The sequence below is a fragment of the Curcuma longa genome, chromosome 18 (assembly GCF_044706935.1).
Source record: "Curcuma longa cultivar G26 ecotype Majalengka, Jawa Barat chromosome 18, ITB_CL_G26_1.1, whole genome shotgun sequence".
NCBI lineage: Eukaryota > Viridiplantae > Streptophyta > Magnoliopsida > Zingiberales > Zingiberaceae > Curcuma > Curcuma longa.
The window spans coordinates 5,817,281-5,835,141 of record NC_133878.1 but is presented as its reverse complement, the minus strand read 5'-3'; the positions used below and the strand labels follow the sequence as shown (position 1 = coordinate 5,835,141).

The 17,861-nt window shown below is 35.1% G+C and overlaps 3 protein-coding genes and 1 pseudogene across 3 annotated transcripts in view; all 4 read left to right on the top strand.

Moving 5' to 3' along the window:
- The first annotated feature begins 2,436 nt into the window (after nt 1-2,436).
- On the top strand, nt 2,437-7,293 carry LOC141812178 (UDP-N-acetylglucosamine transporter ROCK1). The gene is made up of 7 exons (XM_074700213.1): nt 2,437-2,615; nt 2,952-3,000; nt 3,087-3,313; nt 4,397-4,595; nt 4,666-4,809; nt 6,786-6,860; nt 6,944-7,293. The coding sequence occupies exons 1-7, from the start codon at nt 2,479-2,481 to the stop codon at nt 7,103-7,105; spliced, it is 993 nt and encodes a 330-aa protein (XP_074556314.1). The 5' UTR covers nt 2,437-2,478; the 3' UTR covers nt 7,106-7,293.
- A 4,943-nt stretch (nt 7,294-12,236) lies between these two features.
- Nucleotides 12,237-13,618, top strand: LOC141812378 (uncharacterized; annotated as a pseudogene).
- Nucleotides 13,619-13,691: 73 nt separating this feature from the next.
- LOC141812144 (phenylalanine N-monooxygenase-like) lies at nt 13,692-15,990 on the top strand. Its single transcript, XM_074700180.1, has 3 exons — nt 13,692-13,697; nt 14,922-15,500; nt 15,748-15,990. The coding sequence occupies exons 1-3, from the start codon at nt 13,692-13,694 to the stop codon at nt 15,988-15,990; spliced, it is 828 nt and encodes a 275-aa protein (XP_074556281.1).
- A 1,297-nt stretch (nt 15,991-17,287) lies between these two features.
- Nucleotides 17,288-17,861, top strand: part of LOC141812143 (phenylalanine N-monooxygenase-like) — a 2,384-nt gene continuing 1,810 nt past the window's right edge. Inside the window, exon 1 of the mRNA XM_074700179.1 lies at nt 17,288-17,291. Within this exon, the coding sequence (XP_074556280.1) occupies nt 17,288-17,291 (4 nt within the window). The remainder of the gene's footprint in view (nt 17,292-17,861) is intronic.

Sequence of the window (17,861 nt, the reverse complement as noted above, 5' to 3'; positions counted from 1 at the left end):
TTTTATTTTGCTCTAATTTCCTAACCGAATTAAGAACTAAAACAAGAGTAGTTGCCCACAAGGCTACTGTGCAGCGATCAAGTCCTTCAACAAATAATCAGACATCTAATATTTAAGGCTCAATTGCGTCGCACTGTGGGAAATTTTTTCTCTAATGGAATGATAGGTCTAAGAACGCTAGCCGCTTGAATGGACTGTCGCAATCTTTTTTTTATTATTCTGATGATCAATAGAAAACTTTTATAAGACCGGATTAGTTATCTATAGAATTAATTGGATCGTAAAAATTAGATACTTAGATTATCAAAAATAAATAAATAAAATAAGAGTAGTAGTATGAATTTTACCTTACACTATTGAGGCTCTATTTGTTAGTATAAACACGAAGTCTTATGTCATGACACTCTTTATTAGCTTTCACTATCGGTTGTAACTTCCTTTGGCTCCAAAATGATCGACCCTTAGAAGGTATTGATCCTAGGAGGATTAAGGACCGATGGTGAGCTTTGGAAGGAGCTCTATGACTGGCGACAACTAACAAACCCAAGCTTTAGGTGGCGGCAACACAAAGACACCTCTTTGTGTTGGGCGACACGATAAGGAGGAAGGAAAGTTTGGTTGGGTGGCTAGGGGAGGAAGAGGGCTATGATTTTTAAACCTAAAATTAGGTTTTAAACCTTGTCAATAACTTTTCATAAGAGTTATATTTATAGACCTATAACGAATTTGGTTCGCTAATCAAAAATTCACATCCATTAACCCAAACTCTAAACCGCTATAAATTTAAGTTTCAAAATCAAACCGCATTGGTTTTGTGTTTGACTGAAAACCTAACAATTAAGTTTTTAATCTCCGTAAATAACTCTTCATAAGAGTTATATTTATAGATGTTTAACAAATAAATTTTGTTAAGAAAAATTAACAGAATCTATTAAACCAAACTCCAATCTTGTAGCCTTAAGTTTGGTGCACAATCAAACTGGATTGGTTCAAAACTAACTACCTTTAATTAAAATAAAACTAAATTAGTTTATAATTAAACCAAAGAGAGCCCACTTTATCTTCAAAAGATGTGATTCATTCGCGCTTCCTTTTTGGCAAAATATCTTTCATATTTACCCTTCGTCTAGTCTAACTAGACTCAATCTCTCTCGGTCTGAGAATCAAATTCTCAAACTCATTTTATATCTTTTAGAGAAACTCGTAGTGCGTGTAATCTTATAAGTTTTTTATTTATGTTGATCATCCATAATTAACCATTAATTACGGATCGATCATAAATGATAGTAGTACATCATGACTCCCAATTATTTAGAAAATTACAGTTGATTCCAGAACCACTTTTGAACCCTTTAGCAGCTACAGTTGATTGTACCTCTATTTCTTTCACCATCTTATACCTATTTAGTTCAGGACATGGTCTATGTGTCAGTCTCCACTATGTTAACTATATCAAACCTTGCCCAAGCTATAGTTTCGTGTCCTGCGAATTCAAATTACTCAAAATAATTATCCGAGTGAGTCATCCTCTTAACGCGTTATTGCTTTGGCTAAAGACTTACGAGTAACAATCTTGACAAGTGGTCATAGGGTATACATCTCCTAATTAAAGAAGTGGTGAATCATCTATTGGCTACTCAAATACCTTCAGACACTTCAGTCTATATCCAGTCATCCTGGGTTTATACTTCTGTAGAGACGCTTGCTTAAGATGTCAAAGTATAAGTCTCCATGACCAAGATAACTTAAATACCTCAAATCGGAGGAAACTTGCACTCGAACTGCAATGAAATCTTCATAGACATTTATATAACTATATGAAATCTCATGGTAATTCATTTCAATGAATCAGTTACCCTTAACCAGCATCCATGTGTTAACTCTCAATATTCTAATATTTCCAGCCAATGAGGATCAACTGTTTGGTAAAATTAAGGAGTCTAACATATACTAGTATCATAGAATTGATGATGTTCAATCTCATCAATTCATCTACTAGAGAATATTTCAGTATATACACAATTACATATATAGATATACATATTAATTGTGATCTAATCACAATTTCTCTTTATGTATTATACTGTAAACCTCATTAATTAGGTTGAAGATCAAATGATGTTGTGTAGGGTTGTAGAACTTGAAAGGCCAGCCTGTGGATTCGTTGCGTATCAACTCGGAGAAACGAATTCGATTTTTCGGTTCAACGCGGTTTAAAATTCGGTCGGACGTTCAACGAACCAATACATTTGTAATAAAGTATCTCCGCCCGCCCACCGTCTACCCACTTTCTCACCGAGGTATCACAAGACGCGCACACAGCGAGTGGTTGGTGGGCGCCCACCAGAAGTAGCCCGCAGTGTCAGGTGGATCCCACAGATCCCTTGCCTCCGTCGGCCTTTTTGACCCTCGCCTCCGCGATTGGAACAAGCCAAAGCGTTGGGCTTCTTCTTCTTCTTCTTCTTTTTCGTGCGTCCGATGGCTACTGCCGGTGCTCCGGCGAAGAGAAAGGCCCCGAGGAGTTCCGATGCCCCGAGCGCGAGAGTGTGGCTTTACCTCGCACTCCTCACCCTTCAGTACGGCGCGCAACCGCTCCTCTCCAAACGCTTTACCGGGTTGAGATCTCGGCTTCTTCTGGTTCTCCTATGATTCCTCTCTATCTCTTCATATGCTTTCGATCCGAATCCCGTCGTTTTTTAATGTCGAAAATTTTGGTCTATTCTTCATTTGATCTTTAGGGTATCGGATCGGATTGCTTGGTAATGTTGCATATGATCGGTTCCCTTTTTCTCTATTTGGGGGAGATTAACGCAACTGGGAATGAATTTTCGCTATATGTTTAGTCAATACTATTAATTATACATATTCAATTAGTTGATGCCAAGGAAAATGTTCATGGATTTAATGTCAAGTAACTCTTTTTCTTATTATCTTATAATTTGCTGCTGCAGAAAAGATGTTATTGTTACTTCATCTGTTCTATCATGTGAGCTGGCGAAGGTGATTCATGGTTCTAGTTTTATTTTTGCATTTTCTGAATTATATATCTGTAGCTGTTTGAAATGTAAAGTTTGCACTTTTGGTAGGTTATTTGTGCTGTTCTTCTTTTAGCAAAAGGAGGTAATTTGAAGAAGCAATTTAAGCAGTGGAGGTTGGTTACAGCATTGACTGCATCTGGCCTTCCAGCAGCCATTTATGCATTGCAGAATAGCTTGTTACAGATATCATACAAGAATCTTGATTCACTGACGTTTTCAATCCTTAACCAGACAAAGCTACTTTTCACAGCCTTTTTTACTTACCTTATTTTGGGGTAGGTAATTTGGTATTACAAATCTTCTTGTATCTGTGTTCCTTTTCCAAGTTCTTCTCATTGTTTTTAACTTTTAACTTGTTTTTATCCAACTGATATCTGCTACAGACATATCTAAGTGGACCTATATGAATAGAACTCCCAATTTTTAAAATTCCAACTTGTGTTTGATCCTTCAAAGTTTCCACTCATTAAAGCTGCAGGGCTGCAGATGCTCCAACCTTATTCTTTAAATTCCATGATTCTGTTATTAGTAGGGAAGTGTTGGTTTGCCAACTTGATAAATTAAAATTATGATTCAATAAATTCAGGATTATCCAGAATTGTATTTCATTGGGTTGTCATTATTCCTACATCCAGATGAAGCCACATGTTTGATCCAAATTTGTACTTCAAATAAGACCCAATTGCTGTAGGAGTTGGTTTGAATGGTTATAGCCTTGTAGGTTTTGTTTTTCTAGAAATGCACAAAGTGAATTTTAACAGTGTATACATAGGTTGATTTTGCATAAAATAGTTATTCTTGCTTCTATACCCTGGAGAGTAGGTCTGTGAAATGCAACCTAAGTATCTTGGATTTAGATTGCAGGATCAGATCAACCCCTTTCAAACTCATTGCATCCAAGGTCTCATGCGCTTGTATTGCATTCAAATCCATGATTGGAGCTTTTTAGCCTTGCCATATTCCAGTGCTGGGCTTTCTGTTCTAGTTGTTTAATAACTTTGTTTGGTGGTAAGTTATTGCTCACGTTGAGCACATGGAGAAATACTATACATACTAGTTTGTCAAACTGTTTCATGTGAAGTTTATGTTGTTCTATTTGCAAAAGTGAATTTGCATTTCAAAAATTAAATATTTAATTGTAAACAGAGTTCGCCTAGCATGAGGAAAGTTATGCTTTCATTTGTCTAACTGCTAGATGATTTATAAGAAAGATAGCATAATAAACATCATTATGCTACATAATCTCAACCTAAGAGACGAATGGAAATAACTTGGATTCTGATTGTATATTTCAGGAAGAAACAATTCTTCACAAGAAAACTAACATGACCCCCATGATCACTGATATCAATTTACAGGCACAAACAATCACAAAAGCAACTTGGAGCTCTTATCTTGTTAGTCATTGCTGCCGCTCTTTTGAGCATTGGTGCGAGTTCTGGCAAGGGTTCCAGTAGCAGTGATTCTGATCTGGTTTTGCTTTATGGAATTATTCCTGTCATGGTCGCTTCTGTTCTTTCTGGCTTGGCTTCTGCTTTGTGCCAGTGGGCATCTCAGGTCAGTTCTTAATTGTGTTTGTCTTGTTATTTTGTCTTAATCTGTCAATGCCACTTTGCTCTGTTTACAGGTGAAGAAACACACATCCTATTTAATGACAGTAGAAATGTCATTTGTTGGCATTTTCTGCTTGTTGGCAAGTACTTTTAAGTCTCCTGATGGTGAGTTGATAAGGCAATACGGCTTTTTTCATGGTTGGACTGTGTGGACTTGGGTAAGATTCAATTTTTTTCACCATTTTCTTACTCCTTTTTGTATTATATATTTTCTTACTCCTTTTTGTATTTAGCTATTTTCTTACTCCTTTTTGCATTTAGCTAATAATTACAAACTATGTTTTATTAGACACTCTTCTGCACATAGATCTAATCCACTAAATAGAATTTAAGAAAATTTTGAGTGCCAAGGATTTTTTTTTTAGACAATTTTCATTTGTTTTATGTCTTGTAGTCATAGAGTGACATTACCTTGCTTCTTAAACTGGTTGTGATAAGCTATGGTGCGGGCATTGAGATTTGTGTATCTTAACCTTGGATAATTTCTCTGAACAGAATAATGCCAATTGTGGAGCTGTTTGAATTTATATTATACATGATAGATTTGTTCTTAAATCTTGAAACCCATCATTTTTATAGGTTGAAATTGCTGATAGGGCATTGGTTTGCATGTTTTATTGGTTCCCTTTGCCTGATTCTTCTAATCTTAAACATTCTGTTTTAGTTTATTGGAATGAGATTATTGATTCACTTTTTGCACAGAGAGATTTCTGATTTGAATGTGTTAAAGCTTTAGTATGTTTCGCATTGAAGAATTTTATTAAATTCTTTTTTTTTGTTGTTGTTTTTGCTTGTGACTTGTAAATATGAACTGAGAAGGATAATAGATTATGATGGCAATTCTTGGTAGGAAAATCTTCAGTTTACTTTTTTGCGAGAAATGGATTAGGGACTATTGCATGTTCTTTTCCATGAACAGAATGTGTTTGAAATTCTTAGTGGTTGAGAGCTACATACAATGGAATCGATTTAATATGATTAAGCTGGCAATAGCAATTAGCTCATTTTTCTCCAATGTCATTTATTTTAGCAAATATATTGATGATCAGTATTAAATTTAAGCTTGTTTAACTCAATCCAAATTGAATTTCAGAAATTTTGAATGATCTCCCAATGCAAAAAATTTGTGGTTCATTTTAGAAACAATAAGATGAGAGAAGTATTTAAATATTTGTTTTCAAGGCAATTAAACAAGTTTTAATGCTAAAAACACATGATTTAATTTTCCCTGTTTCTCTTTAGTGAATTACCATTTCAGAATTTATTTTCTGTTATCTTAGTTTTCATATAGGACACGTATCTCAAATAGTTAGGTATGTGACATTATACAAATATGTCAAACGAGGAAGAGTAGAAAAAAGGACTTGATTAACAACAGTTAAATAAAATAAAATTTATCTAAATATAAATGATAATATAGTAATAGAATATAGAAGGATCCATATAGTTGACCCCACCTATTGGGATAAGACTTGGTGGTTGTTGTTGTTATTGTATCCTAGTTTTCATATAGTTTCCCGGCTATAGGTTTCTCTTCTAATTTCTCTTTCCCATTATTCACCTGTTGGCTTTTAGTTTAGAGAATAATTGAGCTTCAAATCTTTATTAATAACTCTTGGTGAATTAATGGCACTGCCCTTGTATTCATACAGCACAATGTGACTCACTATTCAGTCAGATTCTTTTTTTTTTCCGTAAAACTGATTGTCCAGTGATAATCATTGAGCAAAGGTTGGTAATAATGAAATCAATAAAATAGAAATAATGGTTTCTTTTATTGAATAATGTGAGAATCATCTTAATCATTTACTGTTTCACCGTAGACGTCTGATATTAATTACTCTGTTGTAATCTACACAGCAATGGTCTATATCTACTCTGTTGGCATTTCATGTTCATGCCTAATTAGAGTGCTGAAGGCTTCAATGAGAGTGATTTTCACCCTTGCCTACAACTTGAATCTGATCTTGTTTTGCCATCCTAAAATTTAATCAGCTTTAGTCAGTAGTAGATATGCCTGAGAGATACCTTTTTAGACCTTTTATTTAATGGCATAACACAAATTTGTTCTTGTTAGAAATTGTTTCAGGAAGTGTATGTCCTGTCTAATTTTGTATACTCCCGTTCTTACCAGATACCGGTAGTGATGAACGCTGTCGGAGGGATTCTCGTGGGGCTTGTCACTGCTCATGCCGGAGGTGTTAAAAAGGTGAGTAGAGAAGATTATCGAAGCGAATATAAGTCATCTTGTTCTAGTGTTCTTCTAATGCTGGTTTTCTTGTATTTTACCAGGGCTTCGTCATCGTATCTGCATTGCTTGTAACTGCATTGCTGCAGCTCATTTTCGACGGGAAGCCGCCGTCGGTGCACTGCCTTGCGGCTCTACCTCTTGTCACTAGTAGCATAGTCATATACCAGAAGTATCCATATGTTGCGAAAAAGAAGGAAGATTGAGCAAAGAAGTCATTCTCATTCCACATAACATGGTATCTTTGTCACACCTTTGAATTTGCTAACCGTCTCTTGTACCAGTAGGTAGCTTCGGTATCGAAACAACTTTTTGCAACTGCAACTGGAAATTGTAGGCAAAAATATTCATGTCCATTATTGCTGTGCAAATTTTATGCCCTAGATTTTTTTTCTATTTCCTCCTGAATGAGGTAAATCAAGAAGTTATAGTTGACCACTATGGGGAGGGCATTGTCTCGATTTCGTTGAGATTCGATTCTTATTTATTTTAGTAAGTCTGTTCCACACTAACCAACTCAATCATATTTTGGAATAGATTTTTTCCTATCTCGATGGCCCTATGGATCATTTAATTGGATGGATGAATAAGAGCGAAGAAGGAAGGAGGGAACATTGTTTCCTTCGATGGATGCCCTAAAACTTTGATATATTTCCTTGTTTTACTTGGATGAATAAATAGTGAGTTAGTTATCTTTGTTGATCTATTTGACCAATGTCTATCAAAGTGAAATGTAAAAGTCATTAATGAGATTGCTAACTATTTCGGTCAAATATTGTGGATAGTTAAGTCATCAGTTAACGAACTGTCCAATGCGGATGGTCTTCGGGTTGAATGAGGGGACGGATCTCGATCCGAACTTGAAGCACACTTCAAAGAGAATGTTAGATTGATGTCGGGGAATCCCGACAAGCCACTTCGACGCTCAAGTTAAGTTTTCGATGAGGATGGTGTAAAACGAGAGAGAAAGTAGTAGGAGTAAAGTTTTAGAGATCGAACCTCTAGTATGGTGGTAGGTTAGTCATTTTATAATCTGCGCTAGGCTCCTCCACGTCAAGCAAGGAGACGTCTTCCTAGTTGCTTGCGATCGCTTGCCAAGAAAGGAAATTCCCTCTTATCTTCATTCCATTTTGGTCGTATGTGTAGGAAAAAGGAACATCAGAGAGAACTAGGTTTGACAACTTTGTATTCCCCTTGGCTTTATGTGCAGAAGAGGGGGTATCGGAGGACACTGCGTCTGACATGCCTTCTGTCCTGATGCTCAGAATAAAGGGTATCAAAGGGGACTGAGTCTGTGACTTTTGCGGATACATTCTCCAACTGGTACGTTTTCACCCGGATGACTGCCTATAAGAATGTTCTCCTCTGGGTGCTTGTGTGTTGTGTTGGCGTGTAGGGGGCTCGAGGTGAGATCCCAAGATGAAGCAGAGCGAGGTGGAGTGACTGAGAATAGACACTTGAGATGGTCGAGACAAGACAAGATTTGTTGGGTCAAGATTGGCCGAGACGAGATACCTGGTGTGGTCTTGAAGTCCCGCTGAGGGGGTTGGGGTCGAGCCCACGTGACTCCCTAGGTATGGCCTGAGCCTGAGTCGCTGGCTGACTAAATCTGATGTAGTCGGGTTCATGTTGACTAGTCCTGACATCTCGACTTGGGTTTGACCATCAGGGACTCTTGACCTTCGTTCAAGGAGGGGCTACGTCGCTCTTATCATCCGCATCACTAACGATTAATCTTAGTGAAAAGTCAAAGCATAAAATATTCACCATAATTATCTTTGTCAAACTGCACGTCTTTTAACTACATCAACCTTTTATAACTCAAATAATTTTGAATATTATTTTTTTTATTTTAAAAATTGATTTATGCTTATGTAATCAATTATGTATAAGAATTAATTTCCCATGCTAAACACCTTCTCAATCTCACATGTGATCGTGAAGTCAACTATATGAGACCGTTGGGATGACAGATTCTATCCTTTACTGTAGTGCAATGAGTTATCCCCCGGGGCATAGGTTGGCTACTGTGGGGTAGATATTGCTACAATAGATAACGATCAAATTTTGATGAAGTCGAGAAAAATATCTCCCCATTGGTATGAGGTCTTTTGAGTTGGAGAGACCAAGAACAAAAATATAAGGGCTTAGGTCCAAAGTTTTATCAACTATTTTAAGATGAGTTTGGGTTCCATCTAGGCACTAACAAGTGGTTCAGCCCGTAGATCGAGCTTGGACTGGCCTGTGAGTTATGAACCAATTTATTTTTTGATTTAAAATTTAAAATTAAAGTAGAAAATTCAATTGACTAGTGGAGTTAATCCCTTTAAACCACAATTTAAGTTTAAAATTTTTAACTTTACCAATTTAAACGATAATCTAAACTTAAATTTTTTTAATATTTTTTATTTTTTGACAGACCCGTGGGTTAACCCACCTAACTTGCAACCCGCCTTGTGTTCGATTGGGTTGGAGATTTCTCAATCCATCAAGTTGGTGTGCAGGCTCGCCTCGCCCTGCCATATGATGATTTTCTTGTGGGTTGATCTATCCCGTCATGGGTTGGCCCGTTTGACAGCTCTAACAACGGTTAATTACAACTTCTCGATTTACCTCCTCGCATATAGTCGTGAGGTCAACTGGTGGAGCTGCTGAGGTGTCAAATTCCACCTTTTACTACAATGAGTTACAAGGCGATTGCCCTATGGGCGTAGTTAAGTCCTCGGATGGTAGATTTATAATAATGGAGTAAGGTTTGAATCCCACGGGAGCATGTCTTTAGGGAATTTAATTTCTCCCACCTATGAGTTTGCTCGGTATCATGATTTATTTTCCTTTCACAAGGTCTTAGGGCGGACATTGGAGAAGCATTTGGGGTGAGTGTTATTATCTTTTGTGACAATGAGTAACAAGGTGATTACCCCGGAGCTACGCTTCCGTAGTTAATCAAACATTTACGCTTCAGGTTGATTAATTTCGTCCCGAAGTCACAACGTTCATGCTTCCTGATTTATCTTGATGATTGTCAAATCGGTCACCTCTAAAATTAATCAGTTTTAAAAATTAAATAAGTGATTATAAGTGATGATACTAACTAGGCATGAAGAGCATCATTGTCAAATGATAGCATTGTTCTCCTCGTTGGCATGGTGTCTTCCTCTCATAGCTAGACTTGTTACGGACCTCCCAAAGCACATAAATCATGTTTGAGATGTCAAGATATTGAACTTTCATCTTGCAGTTGATATTTTTTTAATGTTATCCAAAAATCTGAACATGAAATTATTGTTATATCATGACCATGAAATTATTGTTATAAAAGTGTATTTATATTTGTTCAATATGTATAAAATTAATTAAATAAATAAACTTGGACAACTTATTAAATTAAATAAATAAGTTTATATATATATATATATATATATATTTAATTTGTTAATATTCTTTAATAATATTTATGAATAATATTCATAAATAATATTTTTAAATCATATTCATAAATAAAATTTTTATTAAAATATTAAATAAATAAAGAAATTTTCAAAATAAATAAATAAATTTATATTATTAAATTTAATAACTAATCAAATAAATTTAAAATATAAAAATTTTAAATAATCAATTAATTTAATTGAAAATTTGATATCATCTAAATAAATCAAATTCAAGTGAAATTTAAATTAAGCTCAAATTTATTTAAAAAATAAGTCAAACTTAAATAATTATTTTAACATTTTAATTTATTTAAGATTCTATTTAATTTGATTCAATTATCTTATTAAATAAATTTAAATATTATAAAATTGGACTCGACTATTCATTTACCGTCCTACTTAAATTATCTAAAAAAAATCAAAATACTAATAAATTCCATGCTTATATAGATTAATTGAGGCCAAGGGCCACTCAAACATAAAAAAAATCCAGATGAAAAACGTTTCTCCATCGAAGAGCGTTGCGACAGATAAAGGAATTGTAGAAAATAATTTGCATGGTACTTCTTATTTATTTATTTTGTTTATTTTTGAATTAACATCGAAATATTCAAATTATACTAATTAATTTTAAAAATGAATGATTTAATTTCATAAAAAAAACCATCCACCACTAAAATAAATTAAAAGGCGCTCATATAGTGGATAATCTATCAGTCTAATATTCTTACATCAATCGTCAATTAAAATAATTCATCCATTAATATATAAAATTGAGATTTAATTTTTAAATACTTAAGAAATTAATACACGATTTAATGTTACGAGTCTCAAGGACATGATGCCATAAATATTCTTTTCTTTTCTAAAAGAAACGAATATTCATGGCACATATTTTAAGAAGACAGGAAACATTAAAATTAAATACACACCTATCTTTTACAAGTTTTCATAAGGCTACAAGAACCTTTTTCATCATATGAATATTCAATTTTATTTAACTTTCAATTTATACTATCGAATTCAATTTAAGAACATATATATATAAAAGAGATTTTTAAATTGGTTGATGGAATTAGAAAATTTTGAATCATTTCAAATTAAAATCAATGTACTTTTAAAAATTTTTTAAAATATTTATATTTTTAGTCACAATGTAAATTATGGAAATAAATTTTTAAATTTATAAAAATTTGATAATTTTTTTTACAAGCTCTTGATAAGATTTAAGACAATGATACTCACTAACCAGTATCATCAAAGTATTTATAGGATTCCCTTCCGCTTAAAAATATTAAATTTTCAAAAGGTATAGGTTCATTACCCAATTTCAAAACTAACTAATAAATTTTTATAGAGATTCATTGCTCTCAATTTATATTATCGGATTTAAATCTAAGGGTGTAGATATATTAAGAAGGCTGACCATGTATGATCGCTAAGGTGGCAGATTCAAATCTCATTTTACAAGAACAGAAGATATATTAAGGAGGTTTCCAAACAAACAAATGAACTTAGAAAATTTTGAATCCCTTCAAATCCTCTTCAATATACTCTTGCACTCGGGATGATAGTCGAACAAACTTCTTAAACCATGATGATTCAAATCTCACTCACAATATAAAATTTAAAAATTTTATGATATTAAATTATAACTCATATGTATTTTTTAATTTAATTCAAATTGCTCCAAAGATTTTCGCTGCGTCTCCCACAACCCCACTTTGTCTCCACCCGCCCGCCATGTGGCTTTGAGACCTTCCTCCCGCGTCAAGAAGATGGTGGTCGTTCCACTTCCACTTTCACTTCCTCTTCTTCCTCTTCATCGTGCTTCATATATATATATATATATCGAGCATCCTCACTCTCTTCGCCAACATCTCAGATCTCCATGTCCTTGGCAATGGCCTCTCCGTCATCTTCCATCGCTGTCCTGCTGCTACTGTTCCTCTTCCTTCACGGTAGCTTCGCTGTTCGCTCCTCGTCCGCCGACGCCACTGCTTCTTCTTCTTCCAAGCCTCAAAAGGCGAAGCTTTTGATCAGAAGATCCGTCGGCGAGGGAGACGGCGGTGAAAGGGCGCAGAATCCTGCAGCGCCCAAGAAAAATCCGATCTTGGGGGCCAAAAACCAGACCAAGCTCTCGAAGCCCACCGTTTCCGCCGCCGCCGCCGCCGCCAAAGGTAAGCTTGGCAAAAGCTTCAATGCCACCCTCAAAGCCTCGAATTCAACAAAATCGTCTAAGGACAAACTCAAATCCACCAATTCTGTCTCCAATTCGACCAAATCTTCCAAAAAATTAGATTTTGATTCGCCCATTGCTAAAAATAAGATCCAATCCTCCGTCAAGGTGCCCAAGGCGCAACAACCCGCCAAGCAGGCGCCGGCGAAGAAGCCGCCGACGGTGAATGAAAAGGTGAAGACGGCGGCGAAGAAGCGGCGAAGGTGTTGGCCGCTGGGATGGAGACGGAGGACGAACTGGACGACGGCACGGATATCATCTCAGACTTCCGGGAGCTCCCCTCTCGCCTGCTCCCAGATCTACGGCGCCTATCCGCCACCTCCAAGGTCTACATCTCCGCCGCCAACAAAGGCATCGCGGAAGGCGTCAAGCCGTACGTAGGCAAGAGCTTCGCCCCCAAGGTCGCCCCCGCGCTCTCCTCCCTCTTCCTGGTGCCCCCCTTGCTCCTGCTCACCCTCCTATTCCGCCGCCTCCGCGCCTACCTCTCCCTCCACCGCCTGCTCCTCTTCACCCAGGCTTACCTCGCCATCTACTTCGGCACCCTCGCGCTTACCGCCCTCGCGACGGGGCTCGAGCCCCTGCGCTTCTTCTACGCCACCTCGCCGGCCTCCTACACCTGGACGCAGGCGGCGCTGACGATGGGCTACCTGATCTACCTGGTGCTTCAGCTGTCCGATCTAGTCTCCCTCTTCTCCGGCTGCAAGGACTCCCCCGCCGCCGCCTCGCGCTCGCTCGCCCTGGCGCAGTTGGTGATCGGGCTGGCGGTCGGCGTCCACTACTACGCTGCAGTCTTCCACCGCGCGGTGAGCGGCGAGCCGCCGCGGGTCGACTGGCGCGTGCACGGCATCTACGCCACGTGCTTCCTCGCCATCTGCACGTGCGCGCGCGCGGAGCGGAGGAAGAAGGTCTACTACGAGGGCGGAGAGGACGGGAAGAAGAATTAAATTATTTTACAGGGGCATTATTGGAAATCCACCACAGGAGCATAATTGTAAAAGATATTTTATATTTTTTTTCTTTCTATCAATAATTTATATTTTTCATGAATGTGATTTTACAAGTTATTTACTAATTTGAATAATTGATTGATCGAATGAAAAATTCGAGAAAATTATGATTATGTCTGTAAATATATTTTATTGAAGAGATAAATTATATTTTTAGAAAAAGATATTTCAACTTATATATATATATATATATATATATATATATATATATGAAAAATAAAATAAAAAGGTGTTTTATATGAATAGTCAATCAGATTTTTTAAAACAAATAAAATCATGTTTTATATTTAAAAAATCTGAAAAATTAAAATATTATACATAAAAGACTATCAAAATTATTTAAACTTACTCAAAATTATTTTAAATTAATTGAAATCATTTTAAAACAACTTAAATGATGATTACATAATTGTAATTGAATTTTAAATCTCAAATTTTAAATACTATTAAATTAAAATATTCTTTATTAAATTAATTAAATTTATTTAAATTTTATCAAAATATTAAAATTATTTTAAAATAATTATAATAACTACTTAAATATATACTACAATATTAAAATAATATTATATGTGATAGGTTGATTATTTTTATAAAAGAGTTAAATTCGATTGATTTTTTAATTTTGCACTGATTATAGTCATATCAGTCATTAAATTGTATTCTTTTTTAATATATTTATCGCGTCAAACCTAAGATTTTTATACATAATAATAAATGATTGTTTTAAAATTTAAAATTATTTGAAATTCTAATTTAGTTCCAACAATGCATTTCTAAAACAGTATCATTTAAAATTTTCTTTTTAAAATTAATCTTTATTCAACTAATTTAATTATAATAATAATAATAATTTCAGATAAAATTATTCTAACAATAATAAGTTTGATCAAAATTATTTTAAAATCTATTTAAATGTGAAATAATTTTCATAAAACTACTTAAACATATGAATCGATTGTCTAAATTATAATTTGGTCAATTAATATATTATAATTTGGTCAATTAATATATGAATCTAATAAATTAAATTTATTGACAGTAATTTATTAAATAATAATAATAATTTAAATTTATAATGTTTCTCCTTTTTAACAATAATTTGCTAGTCTAAAATTTATACAGTATGAAAAATATTAAGTAGAAATAATATTATAAATATACATGTAATATATTGTTTAAAATACTTAAATAAAAATTAAGGAAACAAAATCGTAATCAAACCTTAAATAAATGACTTAAAGTTAAACTATTTAATAAATAAAGAAAACTTGATTTAACTAGTGTGATTCTCAGGGGCGGATCCAGGCGAGGGCTGGAGGGGGACTGAAGCCCTCGCCAGGATCGCCAGTGCGACTGCCCGCTGGGCCCGCAATGGAAGAAGATGCGGCGTGTGATCGCGTCCGAGGTGCTGAGCAGCTCGACGCTGCGTTGGCTGGCGGCAGCGCAGGCCGAGGAGGCCAACCACCTCACTAGGTACCTGCGCAACCTGTGCGCCGCCGGAGCCGGAGGCCTCGTTGACATTCGGCTGGCGATGAGGTACTACAGCGCAAATGTGATCAGGCGGATGATCTTCGAGGTGAGGCACTTCGGGGCCGGCGGCCCGCACCAGGGCCCCCGCGAGGAGGAGGTGGAGCACGTGGAGGCGGCGTTCTCGATGCTATCGATGATCTATGCCTTTTGCCCGTCGGACTTCGCGCCGTGGCTGAGGTGCCTGGATTTGGAAGGCCACGAGAGGATGTCCGAGCAGGCGACGAGCACCATCTACAAGTACCATGATCCGATCATCGACGAAAGGATCGAGAAGTGGAGGAGCGGAGAAAAGAAGGAGGTGGAAGACCTTCTCGATGTCATGATCTCCCTCGCCGACGACTCCGGTGAACCGATTCTCAGCAGTAAAGAAATTAAAGCTCAATGCGCGGTTAGTGTTAACAATATATTTGTATTATTATTTAGCATAAATGGCCATGCATATAATATTTTTTTATCTTGTCTATCATCCATATATTTATTTTTATAATTCTCATCATCTTCTATTTCTATTTATGTGCTCATAACATTTAATTATATAAAATATAACAGGTTTAATTATATTTTATAAAAATAATTAAAAAGTTCTTTTTTTTTAACAAAGAAGTAATTACTTTCCTTTCTTTCTTTTTTTATAGGAGTTAATCTATGCCGCCGTGGACAATCCCTCAAACACAGCGGAGTGGCTGTTGGCACACTTGCTAGAACAACCTGACGTCATGCGAAAAGCCGTTGAGGAGTTGGATCGGGTGGTGGGCAAGAAGCGGTTAGTAGTCGAATCCGACTTTGGCAAAGTCGGATCGGGTGATGTGTATTTGGACAGGGACATTATGTATACCTCTTATACCCCCAATTTACTGGGGAGATTCTGTCCGTTTTAATATTAGGAGAGGATAAGAGATAGTTGGCTAAGTGATCTGCATTTTGAGTGATATGTATTTTTGGATTTTCGGATCAGGATATTTTCTTCCCGCACATTTACTTTTTTAAAAAAAATTATTGATTCCTCTATACTGTACATTGTAAAAAAAATTTTATTAGTCCTCGCCAAAAATTATTTCTGGATCCGCCCTGGTGATTCTAGTTCTAATCAAATTAAAAAGAAATTTCATTTTTTTAAGAAAAAATATCCTAAAAGTCTGAATAGGATTATGAATAGGGGCTGACTGAAAAAGACCCTACGTTGACTTGTGCCAACTTTGTTTGACTTTGTTTGCTGGCTGAGTGAATCGTTATCGATCCACTTACCGCAAGTTGACTTCTAAGTCAAACATGTACGTCAGAAGATATATTATTCATAAATTGGCTAAAAGAAAGCATGCGTTATGACACGCAGACCAAGTTTGACTTAACGATTCGCCCTTTGAATCTTAGGTAAAAGTCAACTAATTGGGTAGGTCATGATCAGCCAAATGAATTTACGTTAAAAGTGATTTGCTCTTAATTAAATAAGAAATGAAGGTTTTTTAGAAAAAATTAAAAGGCCATATCCTAAATAAGAGAAATGTAAAATGGACATCTTTAAAAAATAATCAAATGAACGTTTCATAAATGATTTTATTTCAAAAAAATCCTTTAACTCAGTATTATTATTGTAGCAATTACTAATAATTGTTATTACATATAGAATCTATCCAGTAACTACTATAACATGTTTAAGATTTATAACATGTAGAAGCTATCAAATAGTTACTACAATATATAGAAACTAACCAATAGCTATTACAAACCTGTTTATGGTGAATTTAGGGTTTAGAGTTATAGCAGCTACATAATAGCTTCTACAACTATTTTAAAATCATTTCAATGAAGTTTAAATAATTTTGATCAAGTTGGTAAATAATATTTTGATATAATATTGTTCAGAGACTCTAAATCATAAATTCTAAACCCTAAATCTTAACTCCTAAATTCACCTAAACACATTATAGCAATTATTGAATAGATTCTATTCAGTGTAAACCTTAAACTCTAAACTCAACATAAACACATTATAATAACTACTGATAGCTTCTACACATTATATTAGCTATTGGTAGCTTCTACACGGTGTAAATTATAAACTCACCTTAAACACGTTGTACCATATACTGAGTAACGTTTGCACATTATAATAATTACTGGATAGTTTTACATGGTGTAAATTCTAAATTCATCCTAAACACGTTGTAACAGATAATGAGTAACTTCAATGCATTGTAATAGTTATTGAGTGACTTTTACACGTTGTAGTAGCTATTAGGTAATTTTTATACATTGTCAATTCTAAATCTTAAATCCTAAATATGTTATAGCTATTACTAATAATTTCCACACATTATAACATTATAACAGCTATTTGATAGATTCTTATTATACATAAATGATTTTCTACAAAAGACAAACATGCATATCAAGAAGTCCAACACGGACTCAACTACAACCCAAATAGTGAGCAATCTTATTATACAAATATAATTTATTGTATGAGATTTCTACTGGATCTCGGATAAAAGATCTATCATATTTTCTGGATAAAAGATGAATAGGAAATTTCATCTATCCCACCTCAATTTATTTTTATTTATTATTGAAATAACATCCTATCCCACCTCAATTTGTTTTTATTTTAAAAATATTTTTATTTTTTATATTATTTATCAACTATGGGATCATAACTATTATACAATTGTAGTTGTTATGATTCTGTAACTACTTCGTAGTAGCTACAACTACAATTATAGTAGTTAGACCTGTAACTATTAAAAATATG

What these genes read in the sequence shown, in the direction of transcription:
- LOC141812144 (XM_074700180.1), top strand. An exon ending in AAATTAAAGCTCAATGCGCG is followed by an intron (nt 15,501 to 15,747) that starts GTTAGTGTTAAC and finishes CTTTTTTTATAG; the next exon opens with GAGTTAATCTATGCCGCCGT.
- LOC141812178 (XM_074700213.1), top strand. Translation starts at nt 2,479, where the DNA reads ATGGCTACTGCCGGTGCTCCGGCGAAGAGAAAGGCCCCGAGGAGTTCC. An exon ending in TTTACTTACCTTATTTTGGG is followed by an intron (nt 3,314 to 4,396) that starts GTAGGTAATTTG and finishes ATCAATTTACAG; the next exon opens with GCACAAACAATCACAAAAGC. An exon ending in TGTGCCAGTGGGCATCTCAG is followed by an intron (nt 4,596 to 4,665) that starts GTCAGTTCTTAA and finishes CTCTGTTTACAG; the next exon opens with GTGAAGAAACACACATCCTA.